Source organism: Leucoraja erinacea, chromosome 6 (assembly GCF_028641065.1).
Source record: "Leucoraja erinacea ecotype New England chromosome 6, Leri_hhj_1, whole genome shotgun sequence".
Classification (NCBI taxonomy): domain Eukaryota; kingdom Metazoa; phylum Chordata; class Chondrichthyes; order Rajiformes; family Rajidae; genus Leucoraja; species Leucoraja erinaceus.
The window spans coordinates 80,170,344-80,194,291 of record NC_073382.1 but is presented as its reverse complement, the minus strand read 5'-3'; the positions used below and the strand labels follow the sequence as shown (position 1 = coordinate 80,194,291).

Here is a 23,948-nt window from a genome sequence, read left to right as displayed (position 1 = left end):
CATAAAAAGGTAATGGTTTCTGAATAGAGCACGGACCAAGTATAAAGTTGAAATATTCAATCCTAAGGTCAGCAAAATAGTCAAAGAAATAAAATTTCCAAAAATATATAATTATTTTTTTTATGGAACAGTACAATTTCATTTAGGACTATTAAACTTAGGATAAACTACCCTAAACTTAATTGTGCATGGAACGCTCTAGTCACATTCTGAATCAGATAAGTATGCATTTGGTGTATAGGGAATTTTGGCACATGTAAAAAGAAATTCACGTACAACATTTCTCACAGAAAATCAAAACATTTTAATTCAAAAGGGGAATAAATAAAGTGATGCTTCGTTCATATGGTGCTCATTAAAGGAAACCTTCTTACATTACAGCATTGAACAACTTAGCTGATCAGATCAACAGAGCTGTGTAGGAAACATCAGTATACTTTTCTCATGCACTGAAACATGTAATAAAAATTCCACCTTTGGTGATAAAACAGCCAATAGCTTCCCATGTTAACCCTCGCCATTTCTGTACTTAAACATTTCAAATTTACATCAAATACAGAAAAAAAATTATATTATTGTTACATTAGATGTGGATTTTACTTCTTCATGTGAATTATTTTGTAATAACTCTTTGATGAATTGTTCAAGAGCAGCAAAATAGCCTTGGCACTGCCAGGTATCATTATGAGTTCCATCTGGGAAAATGACTAATCGCTTAGTCCGTGATGTTGACAGCTCACACAGTTGTTTCATCATGACTGGAGGAATTAACTGGTCTGACAATCCAGAAATGAAAAGCGATGGCATCCTGCACTGTGCGATCTTGTTATAGGACAGAAATTTATTCTTGTAGCACCAGAGTGGGAGATACCGCATGGGAAAGAAGGAGAACAAAGTGCTGGCCATGTGTGGGATACTGAGGAATGTGTTCTCAACAACAATTGCAAAGATGCGATGTGGATTCTCCGAGGCCAAGTGAATAGCCACTGCGCCGCCCAAGGAGCGACCAAATAAGATTACTTTTGTTTTATCAAGATCAGGTCTGGTCATGACATAATCCAAGACAGCTTCTGAATCCAAGTAAAGGCCTTTCTCACTCGGTTCCCCTTCACTCCTTCCGTAACCTCTATAGTCTACAAGTAATACATTAACTTTCAGATTGACCATCATCAACAGAGCATTTTGTATCCGGTGACCAATATTACCAGCATTCCCATGAAAATAAATGATGGTTGGTGAATATGATGCGTTATCTCCAGTATATCTCAACAGAATTATGTTAAGTCGGATTCCATCTTTGGTTTTCACAAAAAGGTTTTCATGTGGGATCCCAGTAGGTACGGGAACATACAAACGTGAAGAAGGTGGCTGTTCTGGAAAGTAGAGGAGTACATCTTGAAATTTATACAATATACCGGCAACTGAGGCAAGGATCAAAAAAAGCAAAAGGATGCCTCCATATAAGTGGAAGGTCAAAATCAAAGCTAGCAGAGAAATCCGGCATAAACTCCAAGACCATGACACCAAGACAATCAGCCATTTCCTGACATAGGTCCATGACTTCCACGTTTTCTCCATCGTAGTCTCTTTCAGACACATGAGTCTTTCAGGGACATCTGTTCTATTAAAAAAAAGGAAAATACACAGATAAATCCTTCAATGGGTGCTGTACAATAAATGTTAAAAGATTGAAATAATGAATATACAAGAAACTGCACGTGCTGAAATCTTGAGCAAAACACAAAATGCCAGAAGAACTCAGTAGGTCAGGTAGCATCTGTGGAGGGAATGGACCCTTCTTCAGCATTAAGACCAGAAACCCTGTTTGTCTATTCCCTCCACATATGATGCCTGACCTGCTGAGTTCCTTCAGACTGTGTTTTATTTCACCAGCTATGTGGATTATAGATTGCAGAGGACGACAAAATAAAATTGCTTCATAATTTGAACTATTTGAAATGTAATCTACTACTTCAGAGGATAATAAAAATCAAACTGAACATTTTACATAGAGTACACAGTTTGTGTGATATGATAAAACCTTTCATATCAGCTTTATTAATAATGAAAAGCAGTAAAATCTAAATAAAAGATAAGAACATTTAGAACTTAAAACATATGAAAATAAACATTTAAATTGATCATGCAGGTCGATAAACATTCTTCTACAGGTGTACAGTAGAGAGTTGCATCACAGCCTGGTTTGGCAACTTGAACACCGAGGAACAAAGGACATTACAAAAAGTGGTGGACCAGTCCATCACGGATACAGACCTCCCCTCCACCAAGGGAACTACAGCAGGGGCTCCATCAAAAAAATCAATATGACAATACGAATTGTGAACAGCACTGCAGATGAGGCTCGGTCAATGCAAACTAATTTTGTCTATACAAGACCTATGGCCAGTGCTAAGAAATGTACAAAACACCTTTCTTGCATATACAGGTGGTTCTTCTATAGTTCAAAAGTCACAAACAGTCTGACTTGGTCACAAAACATCGCATCACTAGTTAAGAGAGCGCAGCAGCGGTTGCACTTTCTGCGCCGGGTGAGAAGAGTTTATCTCCCCCGGATTGAATGAAGAGAAGTCCCGATGATTTTTTCAGCCGTCCTCACCACTTACTACAGGGGCACCACAGAGAGCATTTTGACCAGCTGCATCTCTGTCTGGTTTGGGAACTGCAAAGCCTCCGACTAGAAGTCCGTGCAGAGTGGTGAGAACGGCTGAAAAAATTATCGGGACTTCTCTTCCTTCAATCCGGGACATTGTGTGCAAACGTTGCTTGCCCAAGGCCAACAACATTATAAAATACCCCACACATCTCCATCATGCACTGAAAGCAGTCTGAAGAAGGGTTTCGGCCCAAAACGTTGCCTATTTCCTTCGCTCCATAGATGCTGCTGCACCCGCTGAGTTTCTCCAGCTTTTCTGTGTAACCTCCATCATGCACTGTTCACTCTGCTGCCCTCGAGCAAAAGGTATCGTAGTATAAGGAGCAGAACGGCCAGGTTTTGCAACAGCTGCTTCCCCCGATCCATCAGACTCTTGAATTCCATGTAATGTGCTGCCACAATTATCCATTTTATCTTTTTATCTATTTTATCCTTTTGTTATTTTGTGTTGCACAGTGAGCCAGATGCAACAAAATTTTGTTCAGACTTGCATTTATTGATATATTTTTGAATGACAATAAAGTCTTTGATTGATTGATTGTATTCCTAAAGGGCCTGTCCCACAGGCTATTTTTTAGGTGACTACAGGCGACTAGGCTGTGTGGTTGTGAGTTGTCTCCTCAGTCATCCAATACATTTCGGAGACAGTTGCCGACAGTGGGTTTGACGCCGATGAGCGTACTTGACTTCTCCTGACGTAGGTGCAGTTGTAGTTGTCGCCAGGTTAACGTAGGTTCTCGCCTGGTGACGTAGGTTGTCGCTGGTGCTGATTTCCTTTTTTTTTGTTAAAGTAATGATTCTATTTCAAATTTTATGTCTAAGGAGGGGTCCAGTCACTGTTTTTTCTTCGACCTGCTACGACTATGACCTTCGCCGGCAATCGCCTAAAAATAGCCTTAGTGGGACAGGCACTTAAGAAACCTCCTTACAGAAAAATAATTGTGGCAATGCGGGAAATGGAGTTATAGAATTTCAGACCTGCAATGACAACATTTTTCCCTCAAAAAGAAAATGTTTTTAATAGCTTTAGGTTTATTTTTATGACTACAAGCTAAATATACTAAAGAGTCTACGTTACATCATTCAATAGAGTATCCTTTCACATGTCAATAGAGGCAATTGGCAACCTGTAGTAAACTGATAGACTGTGTTCTTCAGAGACAAGAGTGTCCAATTAGTGTGAAGAGGTAGTATAGAAACAAGGAACCCACGACTGCAGATGCTGGCATCTTGAATTTAAAAAAAAACTACTGGAGGAACTCTGTGGGTCAGGCAGTATCTAGATGGGAAATGAACAGACATTTTGGGTCGGGACCTTTCCTTGGAATAATTAGTCTGAAGAAGAGTCCCAACACAAAATGTCACCTGCCCATTTCCCTCCTAGATGCCTGACCTACTAAGTTCCTCCAGCACTTTGTTTTTCCACATAGAAACATGTTATTCCTCATCTTGTTTTCTGTTTGTCAATTTCCAAAGTAACTTTTAAGTGGTTCTCTCGTTTCCAATCAAAATCGCGTTATAATCAATTTGGCCCGTGTAATACAAATAGCGTTCCCTGGCTGATCAATTGCATTATATACAATTCACTGGATGAAGCATGCGATGTAGCAGAAATCTCTGTATACCTTTGCTAATACAACAAAGGTAGACACAAAATGCTGCAGTAACTCAACGGGACAAGCAGCATCTCTGGGGAAGGAATGGGTGACGTTTTGGGTTGAGACCCTTCTTCAGACCGTCAGGGGAGTTAGTGGTACAGAGATAAAATGTAGTCAGAGACAGAGAGACTGGTAGGAGAACTGGGAAGGCGCAGGGGATGGAGATAGAGGGAAAGCAAGGGCTACTTGAAGTCAATATTCATACCGCTGGGGTGTAAGCTGCCCAAGCAATTAAATGAGGTGCTGCTCCTCCAATTTGCGCTGGGCCTCACTCTGACAGTGGAGGTGGCCCAGAACAGAAAGGTCAACGTGGGAATGGGAGGGGGAGTTAAAGTGTTGAGCAGGTAGGTTTAGGCGGACTAAGCGGAGGTATTCTACAAAACGGTTGCCGAGCCTGCGTTTGGTCTCGCCGATATACAGGAGTCCATACCTGGAACAGCGGATACACTAGATGAGGTTGGAGGAGGTGCAAGTGAACCTCTGCCTTACCTGCAAAGACTGTTAGTTCTTGGACAGAGTGGAGGGGGGAGGTATAGGGACATGTGTTCAATCTCCTGCAATTGTAGGGGAAAGTACCTGGGGAGAGGGTGGTTTGAGTGGGAAGGGACGAGTTGACCAGGGAGTTGCGGAGGGAACGGTCTCTGCGGAAAGGGGTGGAGATGGGAAGATGTGGCCAGTAGTGGGATCCCGTTGGGGGTGGCGACCCTTGTCGGAGGATTATACGCTGTATGCGACGGCTGATGGAGTGGAAGGTGAGGACAAGGGGGACTCTGTCTTTGTAATGAATGGGGGGGTGGGGGGAGGACAGCAAGAGCGGAGCTGCGAGATTACAAAGAGGCCCAAGTGAGAGCCTCATCTACAATGGAAGAGGAGAACCCCCGTTCCCTAAAGAATGAGTACATCTCCAATGCTAATACAACGTTCCTTTGTGCATGCATATCCAGTAAAATGTAAAGTTTCCAAGAAACCTCTCATTGAACAACTTTGTGTAGAAACTGCCACCAATTGAAAGAGCTACACACCCAGGTTTCCGATTTTGTGATAGTTAGCAATGTTGTGTCACATCTGAGTACATTTATTCCTGAATATCTCAGGACAAGAAAATAAAATGGTGAAGGTGGAGTTAGGGACACTTGCCTTAATTAACCTAGTTTCAGAATATAAGAGCAGAGAGATTACAACATACATTTATAAACCTTTGGCTACGCCACAGTTAGAGTTTCATATGCATACATTATGGGATGAATACGATTGCACTATAGAAGGTGAAGAGGAGATTCAGCAGGGTTAGAAGAGTCTAGATAAGCAGGATTTGTTTTCCTTGAAGTGGAGGACGATGGGGAGAAACTTTCATAGAGGTGTACCAAATTATGAGGGGCCTACAAGGGGCAGATAATGAGACCCATATTCCTCTAGCAGTCATGTCTAAAGCGGCAGGATTAAGGTTTTGGACGAAGGGCAATAGGTTTAGAGGAGACCGAAGGACGATTTCTTTTTCCCGGAGGGTGCCTAGAATCTGCAATGCAGTGCCGAAGGTGATGGTAAAGGCAAGTACTTTCACAGCATTTAAGGAATATCTAGATGAGCACTTGAACACCCAAGGGTTGGAAAGTTATAGACCGAGTACCGATAACTGAGGTACTTTCTGGGCAGTATGGACTGTTGGGCCGAAGAATCCATTTCTGTCACGTGCGAAGATTGACAAGAAATAAATGTAGTCATATCCATGGCCAAGGTGGATTTTTTTTAAAGAACCAGCTACCTTTTTCCTAAACTAGTCTGAAGAAGAGTCTCGACCCAAAACGTCACCCATTCCTTCTCTCCACATATGCTGCCTGTCCTGATGATTTATTCCAGCTTTTTTTGTTTATCTTCGGTTAAAACCAGCATCTGCAGTTTCCTTCCTATACATACCTCAAGATAAATCTGTGTTGCAGCATTTGGAAGCGTTCAAAGTAGGTTACAGTAAGTGTTCAGCAAAAATATGTTCCAATTGAAATATGATGGTGAAGGGGAAGTTCTCAATATTTTAACAAATTAAAACACATACAGAATGGAATTGAAAATAAAAATGGAAGTTTATTATGGATACAGTGCAGAAGTGAAACTTAAAAGGAATTTAAGAAGGCAAAAGAATGCATGAAAAATATTTGGATAGCAGTCAAGGAAGGTTCTCTATAATTAACCTGAGTAATAAGAGATAACAAAGAAAAAGTCAGATATTTTTAAGGATCCAAATGACAGCCCAATGGGGGTAGAAAATGTGTAAAGCTTTGAATAAATACTTTGCATCTCTTGTCAAAGAGGGACACAATGTAAGCTTTGTCAGATAAGGGGAATAATTTGAAATACTAGAACCTGCAGATGGTCATCCCATCATAAGTGGTGTGCAAATTACAGGAAACTATCTGAGGGATGGTATATATCAGCATTTCAAGGGAGACTGATAAATCAAGAGATTAGTGAATAAGCAGTAGAAGACAAAAAGGAATAGCTAATGGCCAGTAGAGTGGTGCAGTTAATAGATTGATAGCCTCACAGCTCAAGGTTCCTTTGTTCAGTTCTTATCGAGGATGATGTCTGTGGAGTTTACATTTTCTTCCAATGACTGCATGAGTTGCTTCACACATCCACAGATTTACGTTGTTAGGTGAACTGACTGCTGTAAATGATAGATGTGTGTGGTAGTGTTGTGCATGGCAGGGGCAGAATGGTGGCAATATAGTAATAATTAAAATAATATGATTAATACAAAAGTAGTGCAAATAGGTGCCTGGTGTGGACTTGCTGGGTCAAGTTCCTGTTTCTATGCTCTTTGAATTGATGATTCTTAGTTTGGAGTTTTAGGGCTGTGTGTGGTATGCTTCTACAGGGCCAAGTTCTACTTCCTTATTTTTTGTGTAATATACAACTGATTTCATCTTAAGTTGCAAGGGTGACTATTAACATAATTTTCAGGCAACAAGTAGTGGAGTTTCTTGATTCATAGTCGTAAAAGTTATCAGAGACAGAAGCATCACCTAAAGGACCCCAGAAGGAATAGGTGCCTCAACCCTAATTCATCATCGATTCCTTTTCCAGTTCCTTCCTACGCCTAAAGAACCCTGATGGGCATTTGAAGATGTATAATCTACAAGGCTATGAATCAAAAGCTAGTGTGCGATCAATTTGTGTAGGGAGGAACTGCACACCGCGGCTTACACCGTAAACACAAAATGCTGGAGTAACTCAGCGGGGGGACAGGCAGTATCTCTGAATAGAAAGAATGGCGGCGTTTCAGGTCAAGACCCTTCTTCAGATCAATTTTGTCCATTTTTAATTGGCATTAACAGAATGGCCTACTTTGCTGTTGGGTTCTATGACTCTTTAATACACTCAAAACATAGAAAACATGAGCATGAATAGGCCCTGGTTTGACTTCCCAAAATGTAACACCTCACACTTATCTGAATTAAACTCCATTTGCTACTGCACGTTCAACTTGCCAGACTGATAAAGAACCCAGTATAATTTATGATAACCATCTTCACTGAATGTGATACCACCAATTTTAATGTCATCTGCAAACTTACTAATCATGCCTTGCACATTTTCATTGAAATTGTTGATATAGATGACAAACAGCAACAGGCATAGAATCTGTCACTTGCCTCCAGTCCAAAAAAGTGTTCTTTCAATTCCACCCTCTGCTTCCTATCATGCAGCCAATTCTAAATCATTAGCTACCTCTCCCTGGATTGCATGCAATCTAATCTTCCAGGGCAGCCTGAAACAAAGATCCTGAAGCAAGGTGGCTTACTCTCACGCAAACACGTAGTACGGTCATGGGCAGATTCATGGGTGATTATAGGACCCATTTTAGCAACCAGCCTCCGCCATCTTATTCCGCCATCTTGCTTCCGGCCAAAGATCGGATCTTTACTTCCGCCTCCACTCCCGTATCTTCGCTTTGTTCTTTGATTTGGGCGGGGACAGGGGGCGCGCGGCCCGGGGAGAGGGGGTGCGCGGCCCGGGGCAGCGGGGAGAGGGGAAAAGGGGTGTGCGGCCCGGGGAGAAGGGGTGTGCGGCCCGGGGCAGCTGGGAGAGGGGGTGTGCGGCCCGGGGAGCGGGGAGAGGGGGTGTGGGGCCGGGGCAGCGGGGGTAGAAGGGGTGTGTGGGTCCGGGGGCAGCGGGGGAGTGGCGGCCCGGGGCAGCGGGGAGAAGGAGGTGGGCGGCCCGGGGCAGCGGGTAGAAGGGGTGTGCGGTCCGGGGAGAGGGGGTGCGCGGCCCAGGGCAGCGGGGAGAGGGGCATAGGAGGGGGGAGACATTGTAGTGTGGGGGGAGGCGAGGGAGTGCTGGGGGGGGGGGGGGGAAAGAGTTGAGGGGGGGGAGAAGGCCTGGTGTGTGAAGTTGCGGGGAGGTTTACAATGTTTCTTATTTAATGTCCCTTGTCTAGTCTGAAATAAAGTTCATTATTGGATACAAAAATCAGAAGAAATACAGTTGTGTGTGTTATATGATTAAATACATTTATATCACATTCATGTATGTGTGTTTATAAACATTTTATTCTTTAACAAGAATTAACAGAAGTATGAACTAACAGAATTATGAATCTAACCCTATATCACGCACAAAAACTGTTGTCCCGCAACGTTGATTACCCTGCGGGTCCAGTAGGTTCCGGTTACTACAAAATCAACTCAAGCACTGCTTGTGAGCCATTTAAAAAGAAATGATTTAAAAAACATTAAAAAAGACAATTACCAGAGCCAAATTTTATTCTTGACAAGAATTAACAGAAGTGTGAACTGACAGAATTATGAATCTAACCCTATATCACACACACACACAAACTGTTGCCCCGCAACGCTGATTACACTGCGAGTCGGGTCGGGTAGGCTCCGGTTACTAAAATGGGCGGGGAAAAATGCCCAGGATCCCCTCCGTAACGTACTACACGTCAGCCCATTGCATTTCGCAGGAGTAAGCTATCTTGCTCCACTATAGGATCTTTGGCCTGAAATGCAGAACTTTATCAAAGCCAGTGACAAAGAGAGTTTAATTCGGATAAGTATGGGGTGTGGCATTATGGAAAGTGAAACTAGGGCAGGATCTTCAAAGTGAACGGTAGGGCCCTGGGGAGTGTCATCAAGCAGAGTGATCAAGGAGTACAGGTACATACTTCCCCAACAGTAAAGTCACAGGTAGATAGGGTGGAGAAGGCGGCTTTTGGCACAATGGCCTTCATCAGCAGTGAATTTAGTATAGAAATGGGACATAATGTTACAGCTGGCGAGACCGCAGTTGGAATAGCGTGTTCACATTTGGTCAGCTCGGAGGCAGAGCAGTGCAGACATTTAAAAAAACCATTTGATGAGCTCATTGAGAGGTACGGCATCCAAGAAGGAAAGCGGTGGCAGTGTGGCCTATTGGGGGCAATCATGCTGAGGTTAAGTGCTGAGGCGTAGGCTTGAGGCTTTGGAGAGGAGGCTGAGGGTCAGATAATGTGAGGTGTTTTTGTTTCATAAGTTCCTCTGGTGGTAGTTGAGTGAAAATGGTAGTGAGGAGGACATTGTTATGCTCCTCCTGTACCATGTGGGAGTCTTTCAGTGTCACTAGGAATTGCATCTAGCTGTAAATGCTCACTAACCTAGTAAGGACACTTGTGCTATGGCTGGATGAAAGCAGGCTCATTCGGGAGTATGCAAGCATCGTGGTCATTCCCAGAGTACAGGCAGAAAGTTGGTGGTGGCCACCACGAAAAGGAATAAGCAGATGTGGTAGCCATTACAGTAACTTGGTTGTGAGAGGGACAGCTTTCCAGGGTTTTGATGTTTCAGATGTGATAGAGAGGAAGGTAAGAGGTGGAGTTGCTTTACTAATCCAGGAGAATATCATGCCAACACTCGGAGGACATACTGAAGGGTTCATCCACTGAAGCGATATGGATAGAGCTCAAAAATAAGATTGCAATTGCTCTCATGGCATTATACTATAGGCCCTCCAATGGCCAGTGGGATATAAAGGAACATGTATGTAGACAGATTACAGAAAGATGTAAAAACAACAGGGTTGTCAAAGTCGGCGACTTTGACTTCAGCAATATTGACGGTGATAGAATTTGTTGGGTGTATCCAAGAGGATTTCCTGAAAATGTATCTAGATAGTTCAACTCGAGGAGGAACTATACTGAATCTTGTACAGGGAAAATATCCTGGCCAGGTTACAGAGTTAGAGTTTAGAGATACAACATGGAAACAGCCCTTTCAGTCCACCGAGTCCACACCAACCGATGATCCACTAGTTCTACCCTGCACACTAATGACAATGTACAGAAGCCAATTAACCTACAAACCTGCACAGGTTTTCTCCAGAGCACCTGGAGAAAACCCATACAGTCACAGGAGAAAACGTACAAACTCCGTACACAGCACCCATTCTCAGGATCAAACCCGGGTTTCAGGTGCTACAAGGCAGCAACTCTACCGCTGTGCCACTGCACCGCTCTGATGTGTCAGTGGAAGAGTATTTTGGGAATAATAATCACAACTCCATAAGTGTTATGATAGTTATGAAGAAGTATATGTGGACCTTGGGGTAAGTTAGAGCATTATTCGGCAGGTGCTACGGAGGGTAAATTGAGTGCAGTAATTATTGGGTAAATCCATATCTGGCAGATGGGAATCGTTTAGGCTAAGCTAATCAGCATTCAGAACCGGCATGTTCCAGTTAAAAAGAAGAAGGATAAGGACGGCAAGAACCTTGGATGACCAAAGAAGTTATAGATTTGGTAAAATAGAAAAAAGGAAAGAAGTTTAGAAAAGTAAAACCAGATAGGACCTTTGTAGAATACAAAGCAAGCAAGAAATAAAACATTGTATTGGGATGCATCAGAGCTTGGTTTGGGAACAGCACCATCTAAGACTGCAAGAAATTGCAGCGAATTGAAGACACAGCCCAGACCATCACACAAACCAACCTTCTTTCCAGTGACTTCATTTATACCTCACGCTGCCTTAGCAAGGCCAGCAGCATAATCAAGGACGAGTGGCACCCTGGCCACTCTCTCTTCTCCCCTCCCCCATCGGGTAAAAGGTGTAAGAGTGTGAAAATGCCCACCTCCTGATTCAGGGAGGAGCAGCTGTTATCAGGCAACTGAACCATCCTAGCACAACTAGCCCTGCTACCTATCTCATTGGAGACACTCTATCTTTGATCGGACTTTACTGGCTTTAACTTGCACAAAATGCTATTCCCTTATCATGTATCTGTAGACTGTGAATGGCACGATTGTAATCATCTATTGTCTTTCCGCTGACTGGTTAGCATGCAACAAAAGCTTTTCACTGTATCTAGGTACACGGTGACAATAAACTCAGTTAGAAGTTAGAATTGGTGAAAATCAAGGCATTTTATATGTACATTAAAAAATAGAGAGCAACCACGTATAAAGGAGTACATTTATGCTTGAGGTCAGAGGATGCAGGTGAGGTTCTAAATTAGTACTTCGCATTTGTATTCACCAAGGAGAAGGACATTGTGGACAGCGAGATCAATGCGAGGAACATAGATGCTGCATCTCCCACTGAGTTGCTCCAGCATTTTGTGTCTACTAATATTCTAGGGCAGTTTGAGATCAACGAGGTAGTGTTGGTGCTCTTAAAGAGCATTAAAATGGATAAATCCACAGGGCCTGATGGAGAATTGAGGAGGAACAGAAGAGATTGCAGGAACCTTGACAAAGGTTTTTGTATCTTCTCTAGTCGCAGGCCATGTTTGGAGAGTAGCCAGTGCGGTTTCTTTATTTAAGAAGGGAAGTAGAGATAATTAGATAATATGCTCATGATAGTGGTAACGATGCTCTTGGAGAGATTTCTTCAGAATAGGAAGAGTAGTGAAGCCTTGAAACATATCCACATTGCAAAAGAGAAGGCATTAGTGGATTTACAGCCCAGTCGCCCTCTTAATAATGGCTCAGATAGGGATGGCACACATGAAGAAAATCTCATGCTGCAGTGTCGAGTTTCTCAAACATGTTGGTTTATTGAGGCCTAATTTCAGTATATATTAGAGAGCATTTCATAGAGAACTCCAAAAAGTTGGAAGCTTTGTCGCCAATCCCTCTTCCAGTAGACAGAAATTACAATGGCCGGAGAGGTTTAGAGGAGAAAACCTATAGATCCAGACACAAGGAGGTTAACGAGTCACCCCTCCCAACAAGGAAGTAAAAAAAAAAAAAAGACACCGTCCCAGTTGGCCAGACTAGGACAGTAATAAACAAAGATCATAGAGTGGAGCAAGATAGTCCACTAGTCAAAAAAAGCCATTGTAGGTCATGGGTAATCTCCAGCGCCATTTCCGTAACCGTCTCAGCTCCAATCTATGATCTTTGGTCATGGAGTCCACTCTATGTTCTTTGGAGTGGACCATCTTGCTCAGCTGTACGATCTTTGGTTTACACCGAAGATAGACATAAAAAGCTGGAGTAACTCAGCGGTTCGGGCCAGAGAATGAATGGGTGACATTTTGGGTCGAGACCCTTCTCACCCAGGTGTTAGATGAAGTTAATTATTTTTCTTTTGATTACCTATAATTGTGCCATGCTAAAACTGCAGACGCTAGCTTCAGCTCCTAGCTCAATATGCATGAAATTGTTGCAATGCAGAACACAGTTCTAAATCGCTGAAGACCGATGCATTTCATTTGCCTAAGTGCATTCCAGCACGTAGCACTGTAGCGGTTCCTAATGGATCGTATTGGCCGTCTAAAATCAAATTATAATCCAATGTTTCTTGATGGAGTTTCTTGATTGAGAATTAGGAATTTATGCACTCAGGACATTTTTCCTCGATTTTTGTTTTGAGAAAACATAATTGATTTCTATTTCAAATGGTTTACACCGTTTATGATTACCACAATACCCGTTAAAGAGGGCGCATTTAACAAACTAATCACAACTGAAGTAAACTCTTTTAAAAATACGTTGTTCCTGCAATTTATCATTTACGTGTTTATTAAAAAATATATATGAATACCAATTAGTAGAATATAGGGTAATCAGCCATGACCATGTGTAACTATTTATTTTACAGCAAAGAAATATTTAGATTTTAAAACACAGGCATTTTACGTGTCGTATTACAATAACTGTGCCTCAACATTAAGTGTTCCATTTCTCTACAAATCTCCAAAATGCTACCCATAATTTTAAAAAAATTTGAATTCTGTGTAAACGTCTATCACTTTTATTTATTCAATCCAAAATGAAAAGGTGAAATGTTAATAAAATGCTAATCATTACAAGCTTTTTTGGTTGTTTGTCGCAAGAATCTTCATGTTGTATTGTCATTTGCTTTTACGCGCATTGAAACGAGTAAAGAAAATAACTCTACTGGGGTAAGTGCAGCGAGATTCGGAATCGCTGTATTTTTCACCCATTCAAACGGGCCCTAAAGCATTGTGTAGGGTTGGTGCGTTCTCTTGTATACTGTAGTGGTGCAATGTGGTAATTTCTGTCATTTATTGCATCGATTTTAGAAACTGTCATACAAGTAATGAAAAGAAGGGAATGAAGTGTGTATTTACTGGTGATTAATACACCCGGGATCGGTTTCAACGCAGGATAAAGTTAAGTACATAAACTGGAGCATTAATCATCCTTGAAAATTCGCTGTTGTATTTCGATCGCCAATTGTGCCCTCGACTGGACAAACTGATGTGTGTGGGAAGGAACTGCAGATGCTGGTTTAAACCGAAGATAGACACAAAAAGATGGAGTAACTTAGCGGGACAGACAGCATCTCTGGAGGGAAGGAATGGGTGACCGTTCGGGACGAGACTGAAGAAGGGTCTCAACCTGAAACCAACCCGACCCGATTCCGCTCTATGATCTTTGCTGATTATACTGCGAGAGGCATAACGGAAGTTAGGTCGGGTTTGCTAAAATGGCAGACGTCCCGCTCCGTTCCGTACTACACGTCAGTCCATTGCATTTTACAGGAGTGGACCATCTTGATCTTTGGTAATAAAGGCAACCGGAGGACTAGCAATACATACAGCATACAAGGAGCCTTTGCCAGCTGCAAGAGAAACAGATGGTTGTAAATGAACTGTCTGCATTAAAGAGAATTGATGCCAATCTGACATTTTGGGATAACTTAGCAAAGTTAAAAGAGGCTCCTCGGCTTACCAATGGTGATATTTAATTGATAGTGAAAGTTAAAGTGCCACCCGTTGTATGGACATCTCTCCCACCTATTAACCAAGACAGAACATGGGTTGTGCATACTGGCCTATTAATGACCAAAACGTTAATGATTTTCCAAAGGGACACTAATTGCTGGAGTAATGGTCAGGCAGCATCATCCCTGGAGAGCATGGGAAGGTGACGTTTCGGGTCGAGACTCTTCTTCAGACTGAAGGGGAGAAGCAGGATTAAGGGTGGCAGCTAAAAGGTGGACAAAGTTGAGGGGGGTTGATAGGCAGATGATTGGAATAAAGGTCAGAAGCGGTATGGTGGCACAATAGAGTTGCTGCCTTGCAGCACCTGAGACTCAGGTTCGATCCTGACTGTGGATACAATCTGTACGGAGTTTGTACATTCTCCCCATGACTGTGTGGGCTTTCTCCGGGCGCAACTGTTTTAAATACACAGAGTGCCTGGAACGTATTGCCAGCGTAGGCAGAAACATTAATGGTACTGAATAGGCTTTTAGATAGGCACGTGGTCATGCAGGGAATGGCAGGATATGGATCATGTGTCGGCAGAGGAGATTAACATGGCATAATGTTTAATACAGACTTTGTGTGCCAAAGGGCCTGTTCCTGTGCTGTTCTATGTGCTATCTGCCATTCTAGTTGCACCGCTGTGCCAATATACTGGAAGGGGTGCAAATAAGGTTTGAGAATGTTATCACAGGTCACGAGGGTTTGAACTATATGAAGAGGTTAAATAGGCTGTCTTTTTTTCCCCCTGGAACATTGGAGGCTGAGGGATGACCTTATGGAGGTCATGGCATAGACTTACTTCCCCCTTCCCCCCAATCTTTGCACATCCCCAATCCTGGACTTTCAACTCATCACTTTAATTTCATGTTTCATAAGTATTTATGACTATTGGCAGACCAATTTCCCTCCTGGGATAAATAAAGTTCTATCGTATCGTATCGTAAAATCAAAGAGGCATGAATAAGATGAATAGTCGCAATATTTGTCCCAGTGTGGGAGGTTAAAACTAGAGGGCATAGGTTTAAGGTGAGAGGAGAAAGATTTATAAGCAACCAAAGGGACAACTTTCCAACACTGAGAGTGGTGCATATATGGAATGAGCTGCCAGAGGAATTGGAAGAGGCAGGTAAATGGCATTTTAAAGACGCTTGGACAGGTACATGGACTGCAAAGATTTGGAGCGATCTGGGCCAGGAGCAAGCAAGAGGTGTACAGGAATGAAGATAGACCCAAAATGCTGGAACATAACTCAGCAGGACAGGCAGCATCTCTGGAGAGAAGGAATGGGTGACGTTTCGGGTCAAGACCTTTCTTCAGACTGATGTCAGGGGAGTGGGTAGGACAGAGATAGAATATAGTCAGAGACAGTAAGACTGGTGGGAGAACTGGGAAGGGAGAGGTGATAGAGTTGCCACTAGGGGCGCTGGACTGGCAGCAGCCTCTACATACAGCCTGTCATTTCTATCTTCTTTTTTTTTCAGTTAGTCCAAAGTCTGTTTTAGGGGGAAACTTTTACTTTTCTATGTGGGGGAGGGGGGCAGGGTAAGGGGGAAAGCGTCTCCCAGTCTCTTCCTGGCGGGGACGCGACTATTTCTCCGAGTCGCGTCCTCGCCCCCCCCCCACTCGCGGCCTACCAGCTGGATCGGAGCGGCCTTTCCTGCCGGGGACCGGACCAGGGCTGCTACAGCGGCGGCGCAGCGTTGGAGTCACCGCGGAGCGGGCGATATCTACCTGGGTCGCCGTTTGGAGCTCCGGAGCATTGGGCCGTTGCTCCAACATCGTGGAGCTCTGGTGCGGAGAGCTTCCAACGCGGGCGGAGCTGAAAAACATCGTGGAGTCCTGGGGCGCCTTGCAGAGGGTCTCCAGCAGCAGTCTCCACCCGGTGCGGCCTGCGGACTTTGGAAGCCGCCGACTCCGGTAGGAGGGGGCCGACTCTGTGTTCACGCCGCTGAGGACGTCCCGCAGCCCCGACGTCGGACTTACAACACCCCGGCGTGCGGTCCTGGACATCGGGCCGCCCGTAGCAGCAACTGCGGAGGGCTGGGGGAGGCCCTGACCACGGGGAATAGTGGAGGAAGAAGACTGACTTTGGTGCCTTCCCACACAGTGGGGAACTTTGATTCTGCTGTGTGGGGATGTTTTATGTCAAACCCTATAGTGTGTTGTGTCCTGTTGATTTTTATTGTATGGCTGTATGGAAATTCATTTCACTGTGCCATCAGGCCCACGTGACAATTAAATCTATCTTGAATCTTGAGAAGGAAAGCAGGAGCTATTTGAAAATTTCCATAGTCAAGATGAGGGAGTGGGGGGGCTGGAAAATAGTTCCATAGAAAAGATAATGAACTGCAGATGCCGGTTTAAACCGAAGATAGACACAAAATGCTGGAGTAATGCAGCTGCCCAGGCAGCATCTCAGGAAAGAAGGAATGGGTGGGCAAATTGTTCTGGAGGGCAATTTGCTCACTGTCGACTAGTTGGATCAAAGGCAGACAAAAGTGCTGGAGAAACTCAGCAGGTGCAGCAGCATCTATGGAGCGAAGGAAATAGGTAACGTTTCGGGCCGAAACCCATCTTCAGACTGATGTAGGGTGGGGTGGGGCAGGAAGAAGAAAGGAAGGGGAAGAGCTAGAGGGCTGAGGGAGAGCTGAGAAGGGGAGGAGACAGCAAGAGCTACCGGAAATTGGAGGTCAATGTTCAAGCCGCTGGGGTGCAGACTGCCCAAGCGGAATACGAGGTGCTGCTCCTCCAATTTCCGGTAGCCCTTGCTGTCTCCGCTGTAGTGAACACTTGCCAGAATATTTAGGACAAAGGCAAATTGTGATTAACACGAGGGAAAATGGAAATACACAAGCTCTTTAAGCTTGTGTATGAATTGCATAATACACATTGCGAACATCCAAAGGCAGTTCTATTAATGTTGTTAGAACAAGATTACTAAATAATGATATAACACGTGCCATTTGATCCCACTATACCCTCATCACTGCCTATGCTGAAACATCCAACTGATCCTGCTGCTTGGTCCTCATGCAATTTTTCCCCTCAAAGATTCTTTCTTGGAAAAAAAAAAGTCTCAACTTTTTTTTAATACATTTTTCTCACCAGTGACAACTTAAAGCAATTATCTAGACTTAATTAAAACAACAAAAAATCCTTGTAAATAACAAAATGAGAAAATGTTAGGTGTAAGTTCAGACAAGCAGATGGAGGATGGATTAGACAATATTCCTATTGTACTATCCTTTTTTTTTACTGCTGTACTAAAGCTTGTATTTTCATGTAGACATAAAATGGGACCAACAGTGGGCAAATGGGACTAATGTGAATGGGCACATTGGCCAGCATGGATGAGTTGGGCCAAAGGGCCTGTTTCAGTGCTTTGACTTTAGGCCAAATTGTGGAATAAGACACTGGATTAACTGGAAAAACTGTTACAGGATCTTCAACCAAAGATTTTGACCTTGTTTCCCTTTCCATGTCTGTTAAGTAATGCCAGCATTTTCAGTTTAAGAGTTCCAGCATGTTGAATACTTTGATTTTCATAGGGAGAAATTTTCATTTTCATCTTGCAGCAGACAAAGATTCACATACAACCTCCAAGTTCTTGATGCGACTTAGATTTAGTTTAGTTTAGAGATACAGCGCAGAAACAGGCCCACCGTGTCCGCACCGACCAACGATCTCCGCACATTAACACCATTGTACGCACCAGGCACATGCCGTCTGGGTAGGCAATGTAGGCACTGCCTACCCTGACTAAAATTATAACATGGTCATTATTAAATATAAATAGTAAAGGCACAGGATAATTATGCCTCCCTAACAGATCGATCTCTTAGGTAGGCATAATTCTCCCGTGCCTTTCATCCGCACTACTTGTAAGACGCGAATGTCTGTGCCGCTCACGTGCCGTCGACGCTGCTTCAAGTCGTCAAGGACAAAGGGAGATGAAGGCAGCTGAAATTCTACTTTGCACCGTGGACTATGTACTGCGCATTCGCAGCAGCCTAAGTTTCTTGGCAGGTTTTTCAAACATGGATTGCCATTCTCTTAAGAAACAAAGAGGGAAGAATGGAGTTTGTGTACAAATAATGTGGTAAGTACATTTCTTTGAGCTATGTTTTTAAATACCGTATTTCCCGGCAATGAATAATCGTTCAATAACATCACAACTGATTCAACTTGTCCCGGTGTGCTCCCATTTTTCCTACCATCTCTCCACCTGCCGTCTTCCTCCATCCCCCCCATTCAGTCATACAGAATGGAGGAGATCTGGAAGCCTTGGGCAAATTGAATCGTTATTTTATTTATTTATTATTTTAATTTTTTTGAGCATGAGAAATTCTAAGTCCCGCCAGCCTTCCTTCAAAATTTAGCAACTCAAAATGGGGTGCGTCTTCATTGCCGGGAAATACGGTACTTTAAGAGATATAGCTTTTGAAGACTTTATAAAACCGCGCATGTGCAGCTTATGGAGAGGAGAACAATCTGCACATGCGCGGTTTAAGATTATTTAAAAGCCGCCTGACTGCCTACCCTGAATAATTACTCACGGCACGTGTCTGGTACACACACTAGGGACAATTTTACATTTATACAAATCCAATTAACCTACAAACCTATAGGCCTTTGGAGTGTGGGAGGAACCCAACGATCTTGGAGAAAACCCATGTGGTTACGGGGAGAACATACAATCTCTATACAGACAACTCCCGTAGTAGGGATCAAACCCGGATCTCTGCTGCAGCAAGATGCTGGTATCTTATGAAAAAAATTAAGTGTTCTGAGGAACTCTGCGGATCAGGTGGCAAATGTGGAGGGAATAGCTAGCTGACGTCTTGGGTCAGGACGGATCCAGGTTGAGGGGTCGACTACCAGTTCAGTCAGCATCTCCAGACACCCGCATACCAGGAACCTTAACACGACCAGCTCCCTGCTAGCCTTCCTTTAATGCTAACCACGCCATGACAAGATGAGCAAGATTGCAGATAATACAAAAGTGGGTGGTACTGCAGATAGTGAAGATGAATATCAAAAATTGCAGCAGGACCTTGATCGGTTGTCATGTGGTCTGAGGAATGGTTGATGGAATTTAATAAGAGAGAAATGTGAGGTGTTGCATTTTAGGGAGTCCAACATGGGCAGGACCTACACAGTGAATGGTAAGGCGTTGGGAGTGTTGTGGAGCAGAGGTATCTAGGAATTCACAAGGGTGTTGCCAAGACTCAAGGGTCTGACATATAGGGAGAGGTTGAGCAGGCTGGGACTCTATTCCTTGGAGCGCAGAAGGATGACAGGTGATCTTATAGAGGTGTATAAAATCATGAGGGGAATAGATCGGGTAGACGCACATCTGCACTGCCCAGAGTAGGGGAATCGAGAACCAGAGAACATAGCTTTAAGGTGAAGGGGGAAAGGTTTAATACGAATCAAAGGGGTAACTTTTCCACACAAATGGTGGTGGGTGTATGGATCGAGCTGCCAGAGAAGGTAGTTGAAGCTGGAACTATTGCAACTTTTAAGAAACAATTAGACGCGTACATGGAAAAGGGCAGGTTTGGAGGGATATGGGCCACACACAGGCTGATTTGACTAGCGTAGATGGGATATGTTGGTCGGTGTGGGCAAGTTGGGTCAAAGGGCCTGTTTCATCACTGTATCGCTCTATATCCCCTACCCTTCACTCCTATACTTCCTCAAGTACCCGTGTCTTCCGAGCCATCCCCTCCTCCTGCTCTCACCTTGGTAATTCCTCCGAGCCCCTTCCCACTACCTTCCCCGTAGCACTTCTTCAGTACTCCTCTGAGCCCCATTTCCCCACCCTATGTCTGACACCAGCCACAAACTTGATTATCAAATTTTCATCGTCCCCATTCACCTCCCCATCTCTAATGGTATGGTATGTCCTCAACAAAGGCTTTACCCTTGCACCGCTCAAACAGCATGAGTTCTGAGACATCAAGCTCCTGTTCCATCACCTCTACCTCCATAGATGTTGACACAAAAAGCTGGAGTAACTCGGCGGGTTTTCTTCCCTCTTTTGATCTTTTCACCTCCAACTGCAGGCACAACATTGACCATCTCGACTTATCCACTCGCCCTATTCCAATCCAACCACCTTGAAATGTGGAGTCCCCCACACACTCGGTAATTCCAATATTGTCATCAAACCCACTGACAAGGTGCTGTTGCAGTCTGGCAGACTGGACTACATAATGCTGAGGCCAGGTGTCAACTCTCAGACACCTCCCCAAACCCATCCGTTGACCATGGACCCCACAGACTAATATTAAGCCACCATCGGACAAATAACTCAGTCTGAAGAATTGTCCTGACCTGCAATATTTATCTACTCCCTTCATAGATTCTGCCTGATCCGCTGAGTTCCTCCAGCATTTTCATTTCAGACTAGGTGACCGTTTTTGCGGAACACCTGGACTCTGTCCACAATGGCAATCCTGACCTCCCAGATGTATGCCGTTTCAACTCCCCTCCATCACCAAGGAGACTTAGTGATGTCCCGCACTAATCAGTCCAGTCAGAATTAAGCATCTACATCCAACCTCCCTTCACCTGGACCCATCTGCCCACATTTTTCCCCCTTGCCATGTCTATCTACTTTTCACCCACCAGCCATTGTCTCCCAACTCAAACTGCAATTGCTAGACCGTTTCTTTCACCTCCTTATATTGGCTAGTCAACGCCCTTCCCCCCCCAGCTTTCAACACACATACATAAACTCAGTCCTGATGCAGGGCGCCAACCCAAAATGTAATACATCTCCTTCCCTCTTCAGATGTTACCTGGCCACTTAGTTCCTCCAGTGGCCCTATACCTCTTCCCTCGACTCTGTCCAGGTAGGCAGAGGTTCACTTGCACCTCCTCCAACCTCATCTATTATATCTGTTGTTCCAGGTGTGGACTCATACATCGGCAAGACCAAATGTAGACTGGGTGATCATTTCGCTGAACACCGTAGCTCGGTCCGCCTGGGCCCAGGTGATTTCCCAGTTGCTAAACACTTTAACTCCCCTTTCCATTCCCATACTGACCTTTGTCCTGGGAAGAGGATTTGGACAAATTTTCAAACGCAAATTGGAGGAACAGCACCTCATGTTTTCCTTGGGCAGCTTACAACTCAGCAGCATGAGTATTGATTTCTCTAACTTCGAGTAAACCTTGCATCTCTTCTCTCTCCGTTCCCACTCCTGTACTAGTTTCACTGTCATCCTGGTGAGTTTCATTGTCTGCATAACTTGTTACCACCTAGCCCACAGCTAACAATCGCCCATTTCCTTGATCAGCATTATTGTTTGTATATCTATCATTCATTTGTTCTATATCTCCCTATATCAATGTGTAGGGGCAATCATTATAGGTCATGATCTCGTTTACCTTTCCTGACTCTCAGTCTGAAGAAGGGGTTCGACCCAAAACATCACCTATTCCTTTGCTCCACAGATGCTGTCTGACCCACTGAGTTACTCCAACATTTTGTGTCTGTCTTTGGTTTAAACTAGCATCTGCAGTTCCTTCCTACACATCTCCTCCAGTGGTTTGCTTCTTTTTTAAATCCCAAATTGTGTTCTATCAGATACAACGATTATCTGTTGTCTACTTATTTACATGCTTCGACAATCACCTTTCAGCTGATGTCAGTTATTTTCATATAGAGCTTGTATGCTATGCGAGACTGACGAATGATCTTAACAACAACGTGGACAGTTGTCTATATTCGTATGCTGTCCCCAACAACCATTCAAAATAATACGCCATGTTTGTAATCCTGGAAAAAGAAGCACGTAACCCTAAACAAAAACTACCAAAACCTCTGACACAACTGTTCACAGCGCAGTTCTTCTTTATACTAAAATACAAATGCATCTTCCCAGTCTGAAGAAGGGTCTCAACCTGAAATGTCACCTATTCCTTTTGTCCAGAGATGTTGTCTGACCTGCTAGGTTATCCTGGCATTTTGTGTCAATCTTCAGTTTAAACCAGCATCTGCACTTCCTTCCTACACATCTGCAGTTCCTTTCTACATATGAAGCTTTACACTAGGTACACACAAATATCTGCAACATGCATTTGCTATCTGGGACATAAATGTCCTTTTACATTGTCAATAAAAGTACCATGAGTAGAGCCTATACAAGGAGAGGCCTTCTCTGGCTATTGCCTCTTTCATTTCACTGCACATCTCGTATGTGTATGTGACAAATAAACTTGACTTGACTTGGCTTTAATGAGCTGAAACGGCAATTCACCCGACGGTCTAGGCCCGATAATGGGGGCCGGGCCGGGGATAGGGGATAGGGGCCGGTCTAGGCCGGGGATAGGGGTCGGTCTAGGCCGGGGATAGTGGTTGGTCTAGGCCGGGGATAGGGGGTGGTCTAGGCCGGGGATAGGGGCCGGTAGGGGCCGGTCTAGGCCGGGGATAGGGGCCGGTCTAGGCCGGGGATAGGGGACGATGGAGGACGGGGATAGGGGCCGGTCTAGGCCGGGGATAGGGGCCGGTCTAGGCCGGGGATAGGGGTTGGTCTAGGCCGGGGGTAGGGGACGGTCTAGGCCGGGGGTAGGGGCTGGTCTAGGCCGGGGATAGGGGTTGGTCTAGGCCGGGGATAGGGGTTGGTCTAGGCCGGGGATAGGGGCTGGTCTAGGGACTGGTCTAGGCCGGGGATAGGGGCCGGTCTAGGCCGGGGATAGGGGGGCTAGGGGTTGGTCTAGGCCGGGGATAGGGGTTGGTCTAGGCCGGGGATTGGGGTTGGTCTAGGCCGGGGATAGGGGTCGGTCTAGGCCGGGGATAGGGGCTGGTCTAGGCCGGGGATAGGGGCTGGTCTAGGCCGGGGATAGGGGACGGTCTAGGCCGGGGATAGGGGCTGGTCTAGGCCGGGGATTGGGGTTGGTCTAGGCCGGGGATAGGGGTTGGTCTAGGCCGGGGATAGGGGTTGGTCTAGGCCGGGGATAGGGGTCGGCCGGGGATAGGGGTTGGTCTAGGCCGGGGATAGGGGTTGGTCTAGGCCGGGGATAGGGGTTGGTCTAGGCCGGGGATAGGGGTTGGTCTAGGCCGGGGATAGGGACCGCAGCAGTCCGGGCCCACAGCGGGAGAAGCAGCGGGCCAACGTCAGTGACCACCGTCAATCTCCATTGCCACCGACCCTCGCGAGTGGTTTCGGCGGCGCCTCGCATCACTTACCGGCTCCATGGTGCGGGACGGGCGGTGGGCGGGGGTGGGTTTCCGCAGCGGCTCAGGCGCTCGCCGCCTCCATCTTGCGGCGTCGGGGGCGGAGAGAGAGGGAGAGCGAGGGGGGTGACGTCGACGACGACAACAACCAACCGCAGCGTCAACGGCAGCGTCAACGTCAACGTCAACGGCTGCGGCAGCGTCAACGTCAACGGCTGCG

General features: G+C 44.9%; 1 protein-coding gene across 2 annotated transcripts; it reads right to left on the bottom strand.

The window, feature by feature from the left end:
- Window positions 1-280: 280 nt before the first annotated feature.
- abhd13 (abhydrolase domain containing 13) lies at window positions 281-23,863 on the bottom strand. 2 transcript variants are annotated; one of them, XM_055637407.1, is made up of 2 exons: window positions 23,741-23,863; window positions 281-1,621 (listed from the first exon to the last, which is right to left on the bottom strand). In XM_055637407.1, exon 2 carries the CDS (start codon window positions 1,597-1,599, stop codon window positions 568-570), a length of 1,032 nt encoding a protein of 343 aa, XP_055493382.1. In that variant the 5' UTR covers window positions 1,600-1,621; window positions 23,741-23,863; the 3' UTR covers window positions 281-567. The 2 variants fall into 2 exon arrangements, with proteins under 2 accessions (XP_055493382.1, XP_055493383.1); XM_055637408.1 differs by having other exon boundaries at window positions 281-1,616; window positions 23,741-23,839.
- Between the last annotated feature and the right edge of the window lie 85 nt (window positions 23,864-23,948).

What these genes read in the sequence shown, in the direction of transcription:
- abhd13 (XM_055637407.1), bottom strand. Translation starts at nt 1,599, where the DNA reads ATGTGTCTGAAAGAGACTACGATGGAGAAAACGTGGAAGTCATGGACC.